The 18,895-nt window shown below is 45.8% G+C and overlaps 1 protein-coding gene across 3 annotated transcripts in view; it reads left to right on the forward strand.

Annotated features, from left to right (window-relative positions):
* The first annotated feature begins 16,108 nt into the window (after positions 1 to 16,108).
* Positions 16,109 to 18,895, forward strand: part of pcsk5b (proprotein convertase subtilisin/kexin type 5b) — a 458,035-nt gene continuing 455,248 nt past the window's right edge. For all 3 annotated transcript variants that reach the window (XM_041185989.1, XM_041185987.1, XM_041185988.1), the window contains exon 1: positions 16,109 to 16,294. In XM_041185989.1, the coding sequence (XP_041041923.1) occupies positions 16,115 to 16,294 (180 nt within the window). In that variant the 5' untranslated portion in view covers positions 16,109 to 16,114. The remainder of the gene's footprint in view (positions 16,295 to 18,895) is intronic.

Raw genomic sequence — 18,895 nt, forward strand, 5'->3', positions numbered from 1 at the left:
TGTTGTAGTTATTGGCCATTTGCAATAGTGTGATGGAGTTGTCCCAGATACTTGGTAGCAGAATTAGGTATTATACTGCCATATGGCACAAAACAATCACTCATGCTGAATTGCTGCCACCATGAACTGAAATATGAGCATCTGCACAATGATGACTTTGAACCTTTTCCACATGACATTTCTAATTTATATGTTTCATCTCCCACTGATCCTTCAGCTGTGACATGTGGAGCTAACACGAGAAGAGGAGGAAACCTCCTCAGAGGCACACTCTCAAAGGATTTATGCACAGATATAAACACCTTGGTGGGCCTCCAAGGTTAGTGAGGTTGTCATATGATGAAGCACAGATCACAAGTGAGCAGGAACAGGCATTGGTAACATGGGAGAGAAGTGAAGAGTCCCCTTCGAAGTGCTCAGGCCACTCTGAGCTCTGCTTATCTGGATGCAGATGCTGAACCTTGGTCATCCATTTACAGGACAATTTTGGAGCAGGAGCAGAAAATGTGTGAACTTTTGTCAGCATTTCCAGAGGCAGTGCACACTGTTGCAGAGAGATCAGAGGTGCTATGATTCCTCAGGCATTTGAGCTAATGCTCATCTTCATGGAAAGAGTGGCCACCTGCATGGAGCAACAGACACAGCAGGCAACCTGCGTGCTGGCCCTGAGCAATTGCCTACACATTCAGTCCTCCACATTAAACAGGATAGAGGAAAGCCTCACCTTAGCCATTCAGCATCTCATTGAAGGGCAGCAAAGTCCTTTACAGCTCTTGGCTAGAAAGAAAGGTTGGTTGGGCCATGTGAGAGACGTTGAAGAAAGGGCACATGGAAGTGGAGATACTGCTGAAGGCATCTCCACTTTTCACCACACCCACAGTCAGAGCCCCATATACTTCCTCCTGCCCCAATGTCTGGATTTGCCTCTACAGGTGCCCCAAAACCCAGAATGTGTCTGCCACAGGCATCTCATCTGCCAGAGCAGGGGAACAAGCAGCCTGATTCTACTGAAGCCATTGAGGCAGCACCATGCAGAAGTAACAATAGGGAACAGAAGAGGAAGACTTCTTAGTTTTACAAGGGGAAATCACTTAGGTGTTTATAACAATATCACTGTATTAATGCTTTTGAAAATGTTGATGAGCCATAAACTTTATTTCAAGTCTCTATTGTCCAGTCATTTCTATTGTTGTCTGTCACTTGCCAAATGGCTATGCCTTGAGGAGAACGGTATGGCCAGAATAGAAGACAAGCAAAGTTTGTGAATGAAATAGAGGGATTATTGACTATGGAATTGCTTTGCCTTGAGGGAGGGGGAGCAGTGTGTTCAGCACCGTTGTGCCATATGTCTTTATACACCCAGCCTCTCAGAACTCTGCATATATGAGTCCATCATGGGTTTTTGTGGCAGCTAGGTGAGTGGCTGCAAGCACCCTAGTTGTATCAAGTCCCTGCTCATCCTCTTCCTCCTGCTGCATCTCCTCCTCCTCTGAGAATATAGAGCAGTCATCAACTTCCTTCTCCTGCAACTCCAGCCCTCTCTGCTATGCAAGAGGGAGCAGACCACAATGCCATTCTGGGCCCTCCACTTGATCAAGACTGCTGGAGCATGTAAGTCCCACTCCAAAGAGCTACCAGCCAATCAGAGGCTGGCAGCTTTCCATTGCCACCAGTGCCACCTGGAGTGGCAATGGAAAGTGACACAGATGAATGAGGCCAGAATGGGGGTCACTGGTGAGGAGAGGTCAGAGGAAAGGACAGGGGTTGGCTTTCAGTGACACCGCTTCCCAATGCCTGGTCACTCAATTGAACAAGCAAATCAAACAGGGTTTGCTGGAAGGCCTTGGAGAGGCATGGAAAAACCATGAGAATTCAGGAGAATCCCTGAGATACCACTAAATTCTGGTGAACTCAGAGATAATTGGCTTTAATGAGCCTAATTGCCTTCCCGCCACTGTCAGGTGGGATTCCTGCATCAGGCACTTCCCACCCCCAACTTAACTGGGTGAAATTTTCCTGACATTGGAAATCCGATGCGGGTACTCCCATCTGATTGTCCTGCCCTTCCCACCCCGCTCTGTCACCATGGGGGCTCCACCAAATCCAGCCCAACATTTCAGGCTGTGACAAGGGTCGTGACGTGATAGGTTAATTCTGTTTTCTCTCCACAAATGCTTCCAGGCTGCTGAGTATTTTCAACATTTTCTGTTTTTTTTATTCCAGATCTCCAGCTTCTGCAGGATTTTACTTTTGGATTTGTTTTCTAAGCAGGGGAATTAGGTTAACCGTGAATTGTAGCCTAACATTCCAGATGCACTTAAACTCTTCAATCAGGTGAAATATAGTTCATGATGTGCATTGCAACAATTCTGGTTTTATTATGAACTGAACTGCCCACTTTTCCCAAGTACCTCATACGTGCAATAGGCAAGAGGGAGCCTTGTCAGCCATGGCAAGTGGATTATTTTCCGTGCATCACCCACTTCTAATATTTATACTAAAGTCATACATACCTAGTACTTGCTCACAGGATTCTAAAACAACATTTTGGATACATGTACTGTCTGACATTGGAATCAAACTGCATGTAGCCACTAGCTGCAGTCCGGTGTATTATTTCAGTGACAATCTAAAGATTGGGCTTGGAGGATGAGATAGTCTGGTGGATGATAAGAAAGGGAATACTAAGATTTGATGGGCTGCATATTTTATGTACAGCAGTGTTGCAAATCTGTTCTCTACTTTTACATTGGCAGCTCAATTGATATCCATATATTAAAGATAAAAGCATAAATTCCATATGTGCAAAAGGCTGGTCAGTATATTTGCATTTCCGACAGTTTCGATTTTTTTAATATTTACCTGAAAATTCCATATTTCATTTTTGATGTATTTGATGACTCTTGTAGTCTTCACACAATGCTGATGTTGGAGAGAGCTGTTTCAATGATAACGAAAGGAACCATGCATTTTCTTATCTTAATTACTAGCCCAAAGGCCAATAGTAGTGCATGATATTTTAGTAATAAGGTGTTTCTTAATTCATAGGCACTGTGACTGTTTGAGCTTTTCAAGTACTATCTTCATGTTCAAACAGCCTGATTGCAGTTTCTCAATCAATCTGAAATTTTCATCTTTTTTATTTTACAGAGATAATGTAGCCTGGTCTAGCAATCAATGTTGGTTGTGTTAAATTATATACTTCAATTTAATAGATTGAAAAAGTAGTCGGAATCCTATCATTTAGTTAAAAGAAAATTACAGTACAAAATAAACCACAAATAAAATGTATTTACATTTAAATTATAAACTGAAGAAGAGATATTAGGTAATTACGACAGAGTACAAATGACATTTTGGAATACATAGAACCAAATAGAGTTTGGTTGTCAAGTACTTCTTATGGTCTGAGAATGATTTATTAATTTGCCATATTCCTCAGAGCTATATGTTAATTATACAAACTAATCAGTCATGAAGACTTTAGGTTGAACATGTTTTAGAAATCCACTAAAAGATCTGGATCCTGCACCGGGAGGTTAAATTTACACCCCAATTTTCCTTTAAGTGGGATTCAAATGAATTTTTTTCCAGAAATATCACCAAGTGACACAATGATTGCATTCAAAGCGCAGTTGCTGAATGGTTAATCAGATGAAGTTCATTCAAAATGAATAGTAAATTTTAAGAAATATAAAATAATTCTGACGGACTGAATTATATGCACATTGCAAGCATACATCCTTAACAATGGTTCCGTGACTTGGAACCTAACTGTTTTAGTGCACACTAACAAATACCATTGGCATGAAATGAATGAATTAGTGTATATTTATATCTGACGCTTTACATATTGATGAAATTTATATAATAATTCCTGATTCTGAATTTGATGGCATAGAATCCTAGTCTGTTAATACAATAAAACTACTAATTATACTTTGTAGTTTAACCTAACCAATCTTATTCACATGGCTAATCTTTCTTTGAAATAAAGAAAAGCAGTGAACTTTTTAACCTTTCCTTGGCAAAATTTTACCAGCAATTTAATGTAAGAATCAAATTTGGTTCATTTCAGTTCTCACACTCAACTAAATTGTTAGACAATGGTTTATAGTAAAACTAGTTGCTAATGAAACTGCTCTGTTTTATATGTGAATAAAATAACACAGCCAATTCATTACTCTGGAACAATATTAACATAGTGAATTGAAATATTATAAACTACCTCAATAGTTCAAAAGGTAAAGGTACAGGTTAGTGTGAAACTCAGCATTACGGAGCAAATTTTCATCCCTCATTTTTATTTTACAGAGATAATGTAGCCTGGTCTAGCAATCAATGTTGATTGTGTGTTAAATTATATACTCCAACTAAATAGATTGAAAAAGTAGTGGGAATCCTATTATTTAGTTAAAAGAAAATTACAGTACACAATAAACCACAAATAAAATGTATTTATATTTTGACCCTTGATCTTGTTGTATTATGCCTTTAAGGGATAGCAGCATGACATCGCTAGAATGGAAGTGTGTCATGCCATCCGGTCTTAGTTTCATATTTAATTTTGAGCAGGGAACACGCGCAGTTCTGCTGCTAATGTCTTCAAGCTTTGTATAAATGTTCCCATGTGCTGAGTCTAACTAAGTGAACCCACAACATGTTTGCCCAATCCCTTGAGTGATTGGTCCCTATATCATTATAACAATACTAAAGATCAATGGTAAGTTATGTAACTTCAGACCAACTGGCAATATGGGAATACAGTGGAGTTAGGGCTGCCAACCCGTCATGATTACACTGGAGTCTCCTGGAATTAAAGATTAATCCCATGGACACTACTGCAAGCTATTCAGGGGAAAACTGAGAAGGGTGTTAAAATTCATGTTTAAAAGCATTCTTTGAAAATGATTGCTTATTTGGAACATAGGAACAGGAGTAGGCCATTCAGTCCATTGAGCCTGCACTGCCATTCAATGTGATTGTCATCATCCACTTCAAAGCCTTTTTCCCACATTGTCCCCATATCCCTTTATAACATTGGTATTTAGAAATCTGTCAACCTCTGCTTTAAACACACTTAATGGCTGAGCTTCCACAGCCATCAGGGGTCGAGAATTCCAAAGATTCACACCTCTGAGTCAAAAAATTTCTTCTCATCTTGGTCCTAAATGGCTTCCCCCTTACTTTGAAATTATGTCCCCGGTTCTAGACTCCCCAACAAAGGGAAACATCTTACCCGCATCTATCCTATCTTTAATGAGGTTTTAATGAGATCACCTCTTATTCTTCGAAACTCTGGTGAATACAGGCCCGGTTTCCCCAATCTTTCTTCACAGGACAGTCCCACCATCCTGGGAACAAGTCGGGTGAACCTTTGTTGCCCTCCCTCTATGGCAATAATATCCTTCCTCAGATAGGGGGACCAAAACTGTACACAGTACTCCAGGTGCGGTCTAACCAAGGTTTCATACATTAGATTTTAGGTTCTATACATTGTTAATTTTAAAAACAGATGACATGGGGAAGAAAGGCCATTTGACAGCCATGAACCAAGCGACCACTTAAGGAAGAGCCCATTCACTTTCCAATTGTTTGGGAAGGAGTGTGCCGCAATGATCAGCAAACAGTGGCAGAAGCATGGTGCAGGGAGGTTGAGGGCAGGAATTCATGAGCAGAACTTTCCGTGTCCCCTGGCGTCGAGCATGTTCGGCGGCGTGAGCATACAATATGGCGAGAAGGCCAGAAATTAGTGTCACGACATCGTTAAACCAGTTTGCGATGGTCCACTGAGCTTATTGATGGCAGGCCGAGTTTCCAGCCATCAGACGTTGGGAACCCCATTGTCATACATCTGCATGTCATAATGAGGCCAGCCTGATGGAATCATCCCCCTCAACCCCCCCACTGGATCTTCAACCCACATTGGCGTGATTGCAGGCTGATGGGTTTCACAACAGCATATATAAGGCATGCATTTGGCAGGCTGCGCTTTGAGGGGAACTAGGAGGTGAGTGCACAGTAATGCTGTACAGTGCTCACTCTGGTCGCCTGTTGGACTTCAAGGTTGAGGTGCATTAGAGGGGTGGGGATCCCCTGTGGTTCAGATGACTTCCCCCACCCCTGTGGTTGAGGTGACCTGGGGGTGGAGGCAAGGACTGCCCTTCAGTTGAAGATAGTGCACAAGCAGGTGAGAGCTGGGGGGGAGGGAAGCGGCCATGCATTAGGGAAACCTTGTATGAAGTGACCATTCCTCTGCAGCTGAGACAGTTCAGGCGCAGCCACATAGACAAGTGTGGAATCGGGCCTCCAGCTTATCTGCCCACTCAAGCAACACAGAGGCATGAAAGTGCTACCAAATGCTCTAGAGCTTTTCACTCCTTGGGCACAGACTGCAAATTAATGAATATTTTAGTGGACTGCAGAACAGTTGGATGACTGGGCACGTTGTGCAATCTCCTTGCTAAAGCTGGCCGTGGATCAGTTACTGGTGGAGGCACTCACAGTCCCTTGCAACGTCATCATCCCGGTTTGGACCAGTATCCCCCATGGTTCAAGCTAACAGTACAGCTTTGCAGCACAGTTTAGGAGAATGCCTACACTGGAGCTGAGAGCACAGCATGCAGTCCAATTGGCAAGGCTGCTGCTAATCGGTCAGGTGGACTGGGGCGGAGGTGTTTGGGGTTTTGTGCAGTATACTTAACTCTGGCCATCCAAGTGATGGCCAGCACTGTCTGGGATGCATTAAGGGGCCTTCAGACTTAACTGAGAGAGATTTGCAGTATACCCAAGCTATTCCATGCATCTCCCTCCTTCATCCTATAGTGGGAATCCCTCAGGAGCATGGAGCCTGATAACCAAGCTGTATGTCTCATGCTGTACAAAGAGCAGAGACATCAGAGAAGGGAGTGATGGAGCCTGGCTAAGGAGCAGCAACCTCAAGAAGAAGGGGCGGTTGGAGCTTAAACACATACTGTTGAAGGACCATAGCAGGCCATCGTTGGTCAGCGCTTAGCTAGACCCAGGGTCTATAGATGCTGCCTTTCATTCCTGCAGATGACCAACAACCAGGGTCGCCGAAGACTGCGCATGTTTAGAGAACTGGTTGGTCTCATCTTTCTTTCTATTCATTCATGGGATGTGGGCTTCGCTGGCTGAGCCAGCATTTATTGCCCATCCCTAATTGCCCTTGAGAAGGTGGTGGTGAGCTGCCTTCTCGAACTGCTGCAGTGCATGTGGTGTAGGTGCACCCACACTGCTGTTTGGGAGGGAGTTCCAGGATTTTGACCCAGTGACAGTGAAGGAACGGCGATATATTTCCAAGTCAGGATGGAGGGGAACTTCCAGGTGGTGCTTTCCACATATCTGCTGCCCTTGTTCTTCTAGGTGATAGTGGTCATGGGGTTGGAAGGTGCTGTCGGAAGAGCCTTGGTGAATTCCTGCGATGCATCTTGTAGATGGTAAACGCTGCTACTACTGTGCATCGGTGGTAAAGGGACTGAGTGTTTGTGGCAGTCAAGTGGGCTGCTTTGAGTCCTGGACGACGTCAAGCTTCTTGAATGTTGTGGGAGCTGCACTCATCCAGGCAAGTGGGGAGTATTCCATCACACTCCTGATCTGTGCCTTGCAGATGGTAGACAGGCTTTGCGGAGTCAGGAGGTGGGTTACCCGTCGCATGATTCCGAGCCTGTGACCTGCTCTTGTAGCCACAGTACTTATATGGCTAGTCCAGTTCAGCTTCTGGTCAATGGTAACCCTCAGGATGTTGATCGTGGGGGAATTCAGTGATGGTAATGCCATTGAACACCAAGGGGTGACGGTTGGATTCTCTCTTGTTGGAGATGGTCATTGCCTGACACTTATGTGGAGCAAATGTTACTTGCCACTTGTCAGCCCAAGCCTGGATATTGTCCAGATCTTACTGCATTTTGACATGGACTGCTTCAGTATCTGAGGAGTCATGAACGGTGCAATCATCAGCAAACATCCCCACTTCTGACCTTATGATGGAAGGATGGTCATTGATGAAGCAGCTAAAGATGGTTGGGCCAAGGACACTACCCTGAGAAACTCCTCCAGTGATGTCCTGGATCTGAGATGACTGACATCCAACAACCACAACCATCTTCCTTTGTGCTAGGTATGACTCCAACCAGCAGAGAGTTTTCCCCCTGATTCCCATTGACTCCAGTTTTGCTAGGGCTCCTTGATGCCACACTCAGTCAAATGCGGCCTTGATGTCAAGGGCAGTCACTCTCACCTCACCTCAGGAGTTCAGCGCTTTTGTCCATGTTTGAACTAGGGCTGAAATGAGGTCAGGAGCTGAGTGGCCCTGGCGGAACCCAAACTGGGCGTCAGTGAGCAGATTATTGCTAAGCAAGTGCCGCTTAATAGCACTGTTGATGACCCCTTCCATTACTTTACTGATGATGGAGAGCAGACTGATGGGGTGGTAATTGGCCGGGTTGGATTTGTCCTGCTTTTTGTGCACAGGACATATCTGGGAAATTTTCCACATAGCCAGATAGATGTCAGTGTTGTAGCTGTAATGGAACAGCTTAGCCAGGGACATCGCAAGTTCTGGAGTACAAGTCTTCAGCATTATTGCCGGAATATTGTCAGGGCAGTATCCAGTGCCTTCAGCCATTTCTTGATATCATGTGGAGTGAAGCGAATTGGCTGAAGACTGGCATCTGTGATGCTGGGTTCCTCCGCAGGAGGCCGAGATGGATCATCTACTTGGCACTTCTGGCTGAAGATTGTAGCAAATGCTTTAGCTTTATCTTTTGCACTGATGTGCTGGGCTCCCCCATCATTGAGGATGGGGATATTTGTGGAACCTTCTCCTCCAATGAGTTAATTAATTGTCCACCGCCATTCATGACTGCATGTAGCAGGACTGCAGAGCTTAGATCTGATCTGTTGGTTGTGGAATCGCTTATCTCTGTCTATCACTTGTTGCTTATGCTGCTTGGCACTCAAGTAGTCCTGTGTTATAGCTTCACCAGGTTGACACCTCATTTTTAGGTATGCCTGGTGCTGCTCCTGGCATGCCCTCCTGCACTCTTCATTAAACCAGGGTTGATCTCTGGTTTGATGGTAATGGTAGAGTGGGGGATATGCCGGGTCATGAGGTTACAGGTTGTGGTTGTATACAGTTCTGCTGCTGCTGATAGCCACAGCACCTCAAGGGTGCTCAGTCTTGAGTTGCTAGATCTGTTCAAAATCTATCCCATTTAACATGGTAGTTGTGCCACACAACACGGTGCAGGGTATCCTCAATGTGAAGGCAGGACTTTGTCTCCACAATGACTGTGCGGTATTCACTCCTACTGATACTGTCATGGGCAGATGCATCTGCGGCCGGCAGACAGGTTGGTGAGGATGAGGTCAAGTATGTTTTTCCCTCTTGTTGGTTCCCTCACTACCTGCTGCAGATCCAGTCTAGCAGCTATGTCATTTAGGACTTGGCCAGTAGTGGTGTTACCAAGCCACTCTTGGTGATGGAGAGTGAAATCCCCCAGCCAGAGTACATTCTGTGCCCTTGTCACCCTCAGTGCTTCCTCCAACTGACATTCAATGTGGAGTACTGATTCATCAGCTGAGGGAGGGCGGTACGTGGTAATCAGCAGGAGGTTTCCTTGCCCATATTTGACCTGAATCCACGGGGTCCAGAGTTTATGTTGAGGACTCCCAGGGCAACCCCCTTCCTCATATCACTGTGCCACCACCTCTGCTGGGCCTGTCCCGCCAATGGGACAAGACATACCCAGATGGTGGTGTCTGGGACACTATTTGTCAGGTATGATTCTGTGAGGATGACTATGTCAGGCTGTTGCTTGACTAGCCTGTGAGACAGCGCTCCCAATTTTGGCACTAGCCCCCAGCTGTCAGTAAGGAGGATTTTGCAGGATCAACAAGGCTGAGATTGCCATTGTCAATGCCAGGTGATCCTTCCAGTTTTGTGACTTTGCAGTGGTTTGATACAACTGAGTCAACCACATTATTGGTCTGGAGTCAAATGTAGGCCAGACCAGATAAGGACAGCAGATTTCTTTCCCTAAAGGGCATTAGTGATTGTTTTTTATGACAATCGGCAATGGTTTCACAGTCGTTAGACTTTTAATTCCAGATTTTTATTGAATTCAAGTTCCACCATCTGCCATCCCAGAATATTACCCTGAGTCTCTGGATTCCTAGTCTGGCAACAATACCACTATGCCATCATCTCCCCTGACCTGTCAGCTACTGCAGGATTTGGCATCAAGGGGACCTGGAGGGCATCCACTGCTAGTGGCCTTTAAAGTGCTCGTGGCACTCAATTTTTATGCCAGTGGCTCCTTTCAGAGCTCCACAGGTGACCTTTGTGGGATATCGCAAGCCTCCACCCACAAATGCATCCATGAGGTCATGGATGCCACCTTTGCAAGGGCGCACAACTTTGTGCATTTTGCCTGGGACCAAGAGAGGAAGGATGCAAAAGTGATTGGATTTACCCAGATCTCAGGTTTCCTACAAGTGCAGGGTGTAAGATCTCCATCACAACAGGAGATCAACTATGTCAACCGCAAGGGCTTCCATTCACTGAACATGCAGCTAACCACCACAAATACATCCTGCTGGTCTGCGCACGGTTTCCAGAGAGTGTGCACGACGCCCACATTCTCAGTCGGTCACAGATCCCTGACGTCTTCCAGGGTCCACAGAGGCTGTAGGGTTGGCTCCTTGGGGACAAGGGCTACCCACAGAGGCCGTGGCTGATGACACCCATGCGGCGGCCTCAGACTGCAGCAAAGATATAATGAGGCTCATGCTGCAGCTCGTAACTTGGTGGAGCAGACCATCATAATGCTGAAAATGAGGTTCCACTACCTGGATTGGTCTGGTGGAGCCCTGCAACACAGAAGGTGTCACACATTACAGTTGCCCACTGTGCCCTTTACAACCTGGTGCTGCAGCAAGGAGAGGAGCTGGCTGAGGAGGAGATGCAGGAGCTGGAGGTCTCTTCCGATGAGGAGAACGCCAATGAGGATAAGGGTGAGGAGGTCCTCGAAGGCAACATTAATGGTAATGAGGCCCTCGCACTGGCCAGACAAGGCTGGTGTACTCGGGTGGCCCTCTTAGCTGCTAGATTTGTGGAGGATGATGACGGCATGCAGTGAGGACACTCCATAGATCTTCACAAAGCCTCTGAAAATATCTGACTCCTGTCTGGTCGAGGGTCTGAGCTCTGTGATCAGGGTCATAACATGGAGATGTAGCCTTGAAACTTTAAAAGCACCTGATCCTTTGTCCGCCTTCAGGACTTGTTCAGAAGCACAGCATCACTGATCACAGATGCTGAAGAGATGGGAGCCAGCCCCACCCTAAGGGTGGTGAGAGCACACAAAGAGAATGAAGGAACTCTGTGATGTCCACCCATGACATCCTGGCAGCAATGACGAGCACCATCGAGTTGCAGGCATCACTAATATGCCCAGTGAGTGTGAAACCGAGCATCACTTTGGTTTGAAGGCTATACAAAGCACAGGGAAGAGGCCCTGCCTTTATCTTGTGCAGAAACATTTTCACATTTGAGTGAGATGAACACTGTTCATCAGAACAAGGAGCCAAAGGCAGAGAGACATTCTTGGGAGTTTACCTACAATAGTGAACATTAGTGTATAACTGCTTAACACCCATGCTCAGGCTGTGCAACTACATCTTCTTAGCATTCCTAATCCTGCTGCTATGTCTTAGTGCTCCCCGGGCATCCATAGCGGAGGTGGAGGCAGCCTGCTGACTGTAACGCTCTGTCTGTGTCCTCTGCAGGGCCGAGACTTGAAGGGCCCGGCCTGCTTTTGGGCTCCTGCTGTGTGGCACTGGCGCCCTGCTTGGCCTGTGGAGCTGGAGCTGCTGAGGTCACAGGAAGAGGGGATTCGGATGGGCCAAACACTCTTGGAGCCACCTGGATGGGTGGCCCCAGAGGTAGACCTGCTGATCCTCCTCCCTATGGTGCCTGAGGGCCCCTGGCTGAATCCTTGAGGAGAACGGGTAGCTGGAGTGAGATCAGGCTGCCCCGCACCCCTCTGCCGTACACACTGTTGGAGGCCAACTATAGTGTCAACGATGGAGTTCAGCCCGCACAACTGTCCAAGAGTGACATCCTGGACCAAGGTCTCCATGTCAGCTGCCATCCTACCAATGTTGACCATAAGACATAGGAGCAGAAATTTAGCTATTCGGCCCATCAAGTCTGCTCTGCCATTCAATCATGGCTGATAAGTTTCTCAACCCCTTTCTCCTGCCTTCTCCCCATAACCTTTGATCCCCTTACCAATCAAGAACCTATCTATCTCAGTCTTAAATACACTCAATGACCTGGCCTCCACAGAAGGCTGTGGCTATGAATTCCATAGATTCACCACTCTCTGGCTAAAGAAGTTTCTCCTCACCTCTGTTCTAAAAGGTCTTCCCTTTACTCTGAGGCTGTGCTGGCACCATCACCTCAGTGTGAAGGCAGACGGACTCCTCCATCATGCCTTGCAATCTGAGGAGTGCAGTGTACATCCCTTCCTGATGTTCCAGAGCTTGCCTTTGCAGCTCCAGCAACTGTGACATGACCAAGTCCAGAGGCTGGTCATCTGACTCGGACTCAGCAAATTTCAGGCCTCCAGCAGTCTTCCATGTGCTAGGGACCTGGGAAGTCCCTGCCGCCGCCTGCTGTGGATCAGACAGTGTAATGTGCTCACCAGATTGTGGTCCCGAGTCTAACCTAAAGCTAGGTCCCACCAAGGTGTGTGTATCAGCACTGGTGGAGGGTGTGGGTGAGGCTGTGACAGGTCTTCACGGAGAGTTTCTGCGGATTCCTCTTCTGAGCTTCTTTCAGGGCTTGATTGGAGGCCCTGGGTTGTGGACTCTCTTAACTGTTTCCCAGATGTGTCTGAAAAAGCAAGGGGAGATAATTAGTGAGTGACAGTGGCCTGTGAAACAGGACATATCACTCACAGCATGATTGTCTGATGGATATTGCACTGCTGGATCCTCACTTGGTAAAGCACCACCAACTTCACCGCAGGCACAGGAACGGTCCAGACCCTCACTGGCCAGCTGGATGGTTCTATTTTCAAAGTCTGTGAGGACCTTGATTTCAAGCATTCCTCCACCAGTCTGCAACCTCTCCCTCTTGTTGTGTACCAGCTTGTCCTGCATGAATAGAGATGGAGAGAATGTAAGCAGGTTGCCTGCCAGACCAGGTGATAAGTATGCCTGTGGGTGGTGAGTGGTCCCATGGACGGAATGAGGAAAATGAAGGTGTGTGTGAGAGTGTGAATGATGTCCTTTGGACTGGTAGTGAATGAGGGCCCTGTGGGTGTGTGATGGGTTTGTGAGTGTGTGTGAGTTGGGAGTGATGAGAAGAGTGACTTACCCTGGTGGAACAAAGGACATCATTCATCCTGTTGCAGTACTGGATGGCTGTCCTTTTTTGCAGGGCGTTGGTGCTGACCACTGCTGCCACTGCCTCCCAAGCCAGATTGATGATTTTGCTGCCTATCCTACAACCAGAGTGGGAATAGAAGACATCACTGTCGGAATCCATTGCGTCCAAAAGGCACTTGAGGGACGCTTCGTTGAACTTGGGGCTGCAGACTTCTTGTCTTTCAAGACCACCCTGTCTTCTGTGCAGCAGTCATGGGTTGGAACAACTGGGAGGTTGCATGCGAATGCACTTTAAATATGATGCCCGGCATGATGAAGCGGTAAGGTGATGGCATGGTGGGTGAATGAGAGCCTGCCTGCCATGGAAAAGGCATGTTTCCCAGGCATGCATAATTAATACGGTGGGTTTGGGATGATACGGCGTGAAAAGGCACCATTGTGGCTGGCGGGTAAAATGTCACTTCCCCGCCCGCAACCGCACTTAGTACAAATCTGGGATGATTCTGCCCCATGTGATTACAGCTCCAGGAATATATCCAATCAGTGTTGGTGACCCTAAATTGGGCTCAGGACCCTTGGAATGAAAAATAATCAGTCAGAGTTCCAACTCTGGTGGAAAATGTGCACATGTAGATATTTGTTGAAGACAATGAAGCCCTGAGGTACAATCCTCTAATGGGTAAATAACTATTAGCGCTCTTGGTTCTGAACCTCATGAGGCTCTCCCCATCACCTGCATAACTTTGGAGGAAACCCTGGAGAAATAGGAAAATGTTCGTCCTTTTAGCCGTTTACACTGTTTCTGTGCTGGTTGGGGTCTCTTCCCCCCCAACCCCCTCCTCCCACTCCAGCCACCTCCCCCGAAATTCCAGGTATTGCTGAAGTGACTCAGGATGATTGGTCACTCAGGTGAGAGATGTCAAGTGGTGGGAATCTGTTGTGGAACATGAACCTAACATGAGGCAGGGGTGGGAGGAGGAGGGAATGAAAATTCTCGAGGGACAAAAATCTTTTAAGTTATTAATAGACAACTTATTTTTTTTGTTGTTTCGTGGTTATATTATCACCACTCTGATTAATGGCAATTAAATTCTGCCTCGTTTTTGTTATTTGCGATATTCTGGCTACAGGTTTGCTTGCAATTTGGCTTCAACGACTTTTAAAAATTGTTTGGTTGGTAAGTAGAAACCATTATTTTTTCAAAGGTGATTAATCTACATTACCCGTTTCAGGCTTGGTTTCAACACTTTCTTACGCGTTGTTCTGATTTTTGCAAAACCACCAACCTGGACTGAAACTACAATGCCAGCAATATGAAAAACCTGTTTCCCCCCCTCTGTTGCCACAGTTCAGGGTCAAGCTCGATACTATTTTTGTTGGCATATGTTTTCCTGAAATTAAAGGATTGTAATGTTAATTGGGCTGAAGTGTGTGGGCTACGACATCAATAACATTTTTTGTGATGTAATGTATGGGATTTCATTTGTCTCCTAGCTTCACATCACCTGCAATTTCTCTCTAGCATTCTTAGTGAGAGTTCACAGTTGTTCTCTTGCCGCCCTAAGTATGACGGGGAAGAGTATGGTTTTCCCCGATCGATCGATCTCTCTATCTATCGTAAAATTATTTGTAAAATTAACGTAATAACAGCCTATAATGTTAATGTATGACATGGCTGTGTGGAGACAGGAGAGCTTGACAGACCCATTGTCCCTCTCATAAAAATAAAAACAAAAAAACTGCGGATGCTGGAAATCCAAAACAAAAACAGAATTACCTGGAAAAACTCAGCAGGTCTGGCAGCATCGGCGGAGAAGAAAAGAGTTGACGTTTCGAGTCCTCATGACCCTCAAGTTCTGTCGAAGGGTCATGAGGACTCGAAACGTCAACTCTTTTCTTCTCCGCCGATGCTGCCAGACCTGCTGAGTTTTTCCAGGTAATTCTGTTTTTGTTTTCCATTGTCCCTCTCCTTGTGCAAGTCTGGAACCCCTTTGCAGTAGCTGTGTTCTTTCTGGAGAAAAGGAAGGGGGGAATCTCAGTGTGCTTGGTTTGGTAGAAATTTACAATATGTGTAAAATAAAATCCAGATGGAAGCTGAGAGCACTAGGACCAGGGGGAAGTCCTATTTCGCAGATTTCCCTGGCGGAGGAGGGGGCTGGGGGTTAATTGAGTTACCGGTAGAGTTGGAGGAGGCGCTGTGGCCATCTTAAGGCAGAGCTTATCTGAGTGAGGAACAGAACAGCCAGCGAGCTGCGAACAGCGCACTTACTCACTTACCCGCAGGTTTATGTATATAATACACAGGCGCGCACAAAGATAGAGCCACACAGACACAATAGCTGCACCAGTGGGAACCACGGCCGCTCATAAATCTGCTCAGGTCTGCGGAGCACATTCAAACCACAGGCACTGACTGGCGCCCCAGCCTTTCTCTCTCTCTCTCTCTCTCTCTTTCCACCTGGTTTATCATCAAAAAGCCCGACTGAATAAGAAAGAAAGAAAGATTCATGAAGAACGGATTATCGTGCTTCTGGTGGAGCGGACGAGTTTGTTTAAAGAGGATAGACTTGAGAGGACACACGCTTTATCTGCCCGTCTTTGAAATTTAACGCGGAAATTGAGTCTAAGGATCTGGACTTCAGATTTTTTTTTAACCCCCCCCCAGCCCCAGCCCCCCCCCCCCCCGGAAAAAAAGATGGGCCGAATGGCGAAGTGGTGCTGGGATCTTGCCTTTTCGCTGGTGTTATTTCTGGGGGTTCTGCTCCCCTTTTCCAGAACTCTGATGTACACGAACCACTGGGCTGTGAGGATAACCGGGGGGAGCGAAGAAGCCAATACAATAGCAAGTAAATACGGATACAGAAACTTGGGGCAGGTAAGGTGCTTTTTGGAGCAAATTTATTCCGAACAGATAATCCGACTTTCTTGTCCCTCTACGTTAGGAACATGTCGCTGATCTGTAACTCTATCGCTCAGGTTTGGATGTTATTTTCTCAGACCGACAGTAGCACTGGACCGTGGTGGGTGGGGGGGGTTCGGGTCGGTGAGGGGTTTTGATTTGTTGCTTTAAGTTGTGACCCTCCGGCTCGGGTAAAATAGATTGTAATTCAAGATGAATAATGAACTTAGTTGGCAATGACTGGTTGTCTTGACGAAATTATTTTAATTGGGCTACGTTCCATGTACGTCTTTAAAACTCTTCTGTAAAACGTAACTTTTCTTTTTTAAATAACATTAGATGTTTGGGATCCTTTTGCCAAGTGTTTCATTGCACTTGGGACAGGTTAAAAAGGTTTCCAGGTCACACCTGGCCTTCAAGGAGGGAGATTTCAACCGACTCTTTTTCTCAGGTGGATGAGCACAGGTGTGTGATGCGGCTGGGTTAGCGGGGCAAGGGATCCGGACAGGGACAGCCTCGGGGTGGGGGCCTGGCCTGGCCTGGCCGCAACCGGACCGGACACAGTCCGTTCTTTTTTTTTTCTCCAAATAATGTGTTCCGAGTGCTGCCGGTGTGTTTTTTTTTTAAAAAATATATATTTTTGAGAGGGGCCAGCAGGAGAAGTGTAGATCAGGAAGGCTGGAACGCACACACAACAACAACAACAACAACAAAAAGCAACCCAAGGTTTGATTTATCAGGTAGAGTTAGTTAACTCTGGAGCTCGGGAAGCTTCCCGCTGTTTCGAAATGAGCGGAGCGGACTTTGAGATTGTCGCGGCTCCGCCTTCAAAGAGATGGCACTTCATTAGCGCCAGTTTAAATAGCGCCCGGCTCCAGCAGGACAACGCTTTCGCCTCACCTTTATAAAGGTTGACCCTTTTTGATTGTCTTTTTTTTAAAAATACCAAAGCTCAAGCTTTAAGTATTCCGAATCTCCACCCTGATCACATGTGACACTGCGAGCTGGTTTAATGCAAGTTCAATCTGGATATCAACTGAGTTCCAGTGAGGAATTTAGCTTCGCATATGGGTCTCCCTTTATCTGGCAACACTTTTTTTCTTCTCTTTTTCACATCTGCTTTGTTTAAAGCTGCATTTTTTTTTACCGTCTCCTTTCCACAAAAGATTGTTTGTCCTGTACACAGGTGTCATTCAACATCCGAGCAGTACGTTTTTTGCATCTGTATTCCTTGACAAATATGGTATGTTCTAAAGTGATTGAGGTTGAAGCAGATATATCATGTTAAGAGTTGAATGAAAACTGAATGCAGGCTTGAAGAGTTCGGTTTCCAGATAGGCTTTGAGGGTGGGAAGTGAGATAACAATGTGAGAAAGAGATTGAGTACGGGCTTTTTGCCTGTGGGACCTACCACTGAAGGTGGAGAAGAGGGAGGGGGATGTCAAGCCTCACTCAGAAGAGTGCTTGTGCTAAAGCAATTGTGGAATAGTAAGGTGGTTTTATGGGTAAAGGTTTTAAATTCAGAAATGCATGGGGAGCCAATGATGGTAAGGGTATAGGTAAATGGGGCAATCTTTATGTATTAAGTGTGAAATTTAAGATGTGGAAAAGCATTCAGATGTACTAAAAAATGCAGATCACTACTGCTTTTCTGTCTATTTAGGAATAATTCAGTAGAATATCATTCTACTCCTGTCAATTTTCCAACTTATGGGTGAAAGCTTGGTTCAGCACTCACTTTACAATTTAACTTATATAGAGCCTTTAGTGTATGAAAATATCCCAAGGTATTTCAGAGGAGCATCATAAAACAAAAATGACTGAGCCACATGAGCAGATTTAGGTCAGGTGATCAAAAGCTTTGTCAGAGCAGTATGTTTTAAGCAGTAAAGTCAGGTAGAGGTGTGAGGGGGTGGAGGGAGAGTATTTCAAACCTTATGGCCTAGGCAACTGTAGGCTTGGCAAAGCGAAAAATCAGGAGTGCTCAAAAGGCCAGGATTAGAGGAGCGCAGATATCTCGGAGGATTATGAGGGTTTAAAGAAAGAGAAATTTGCATTTACATTAGTGACTTCCATGATCACCAAAGCATTTTACAGCCAAATAAGTACTTCTGAAGTGTAATCACTGTTGTAATGTGGGAAATGCAGCCAATTTGATAACAGAAAACTTCCACAAACAGCAATGTAATAATGACCAGATAATCTGTTTTTTGCCATGTTGATTGAGGGATAAATATTGGTGAGGGCAATGGGGACAACTCACCTGCTCTTCAAAATAGCATCAAGGGATCTTTACGCCCACCTGAGAGAGCAGATGGGGCCTCAGTCTAAAGTCTTATCTGGAAGATAACTCTTCTAAGGTTATATCACTCCCTCAGTGCTGCACTGGAGTCTCTCTCCGCCCCCCCCACACACCTTAAACCAGCTTATATTTCAACTCTTTCTTGGACTCGAACTCAAGTTCTGTCGAAGGGTCATGAGGACTCGAAACGTCAACTCTTTTCTTCTCCACCGATGCTGCCAGACCTGCTGAGTTTTTCCAGGTAATTCTGTTTTTGTTCTGCACTGGACTGTCAG

The sequence above is a fragment of the Carcharodon carcharias genome, chromosome 4 (genome assembly GCF_017639515.1).
Source record: "Carcharodon carcharias isolate sCarCar2 chromosome 4, sCarCar2.pri, whole genome shotgun sequence".
In the NCBI taxonomy this organism is placed as follows: domain Eukaryota; kingdom Metazoa; phylum Chordata; class Chondrichthyes; order Lamniformes; family Lamnidae; genus Carcharodon; species Carcharodon carcharias.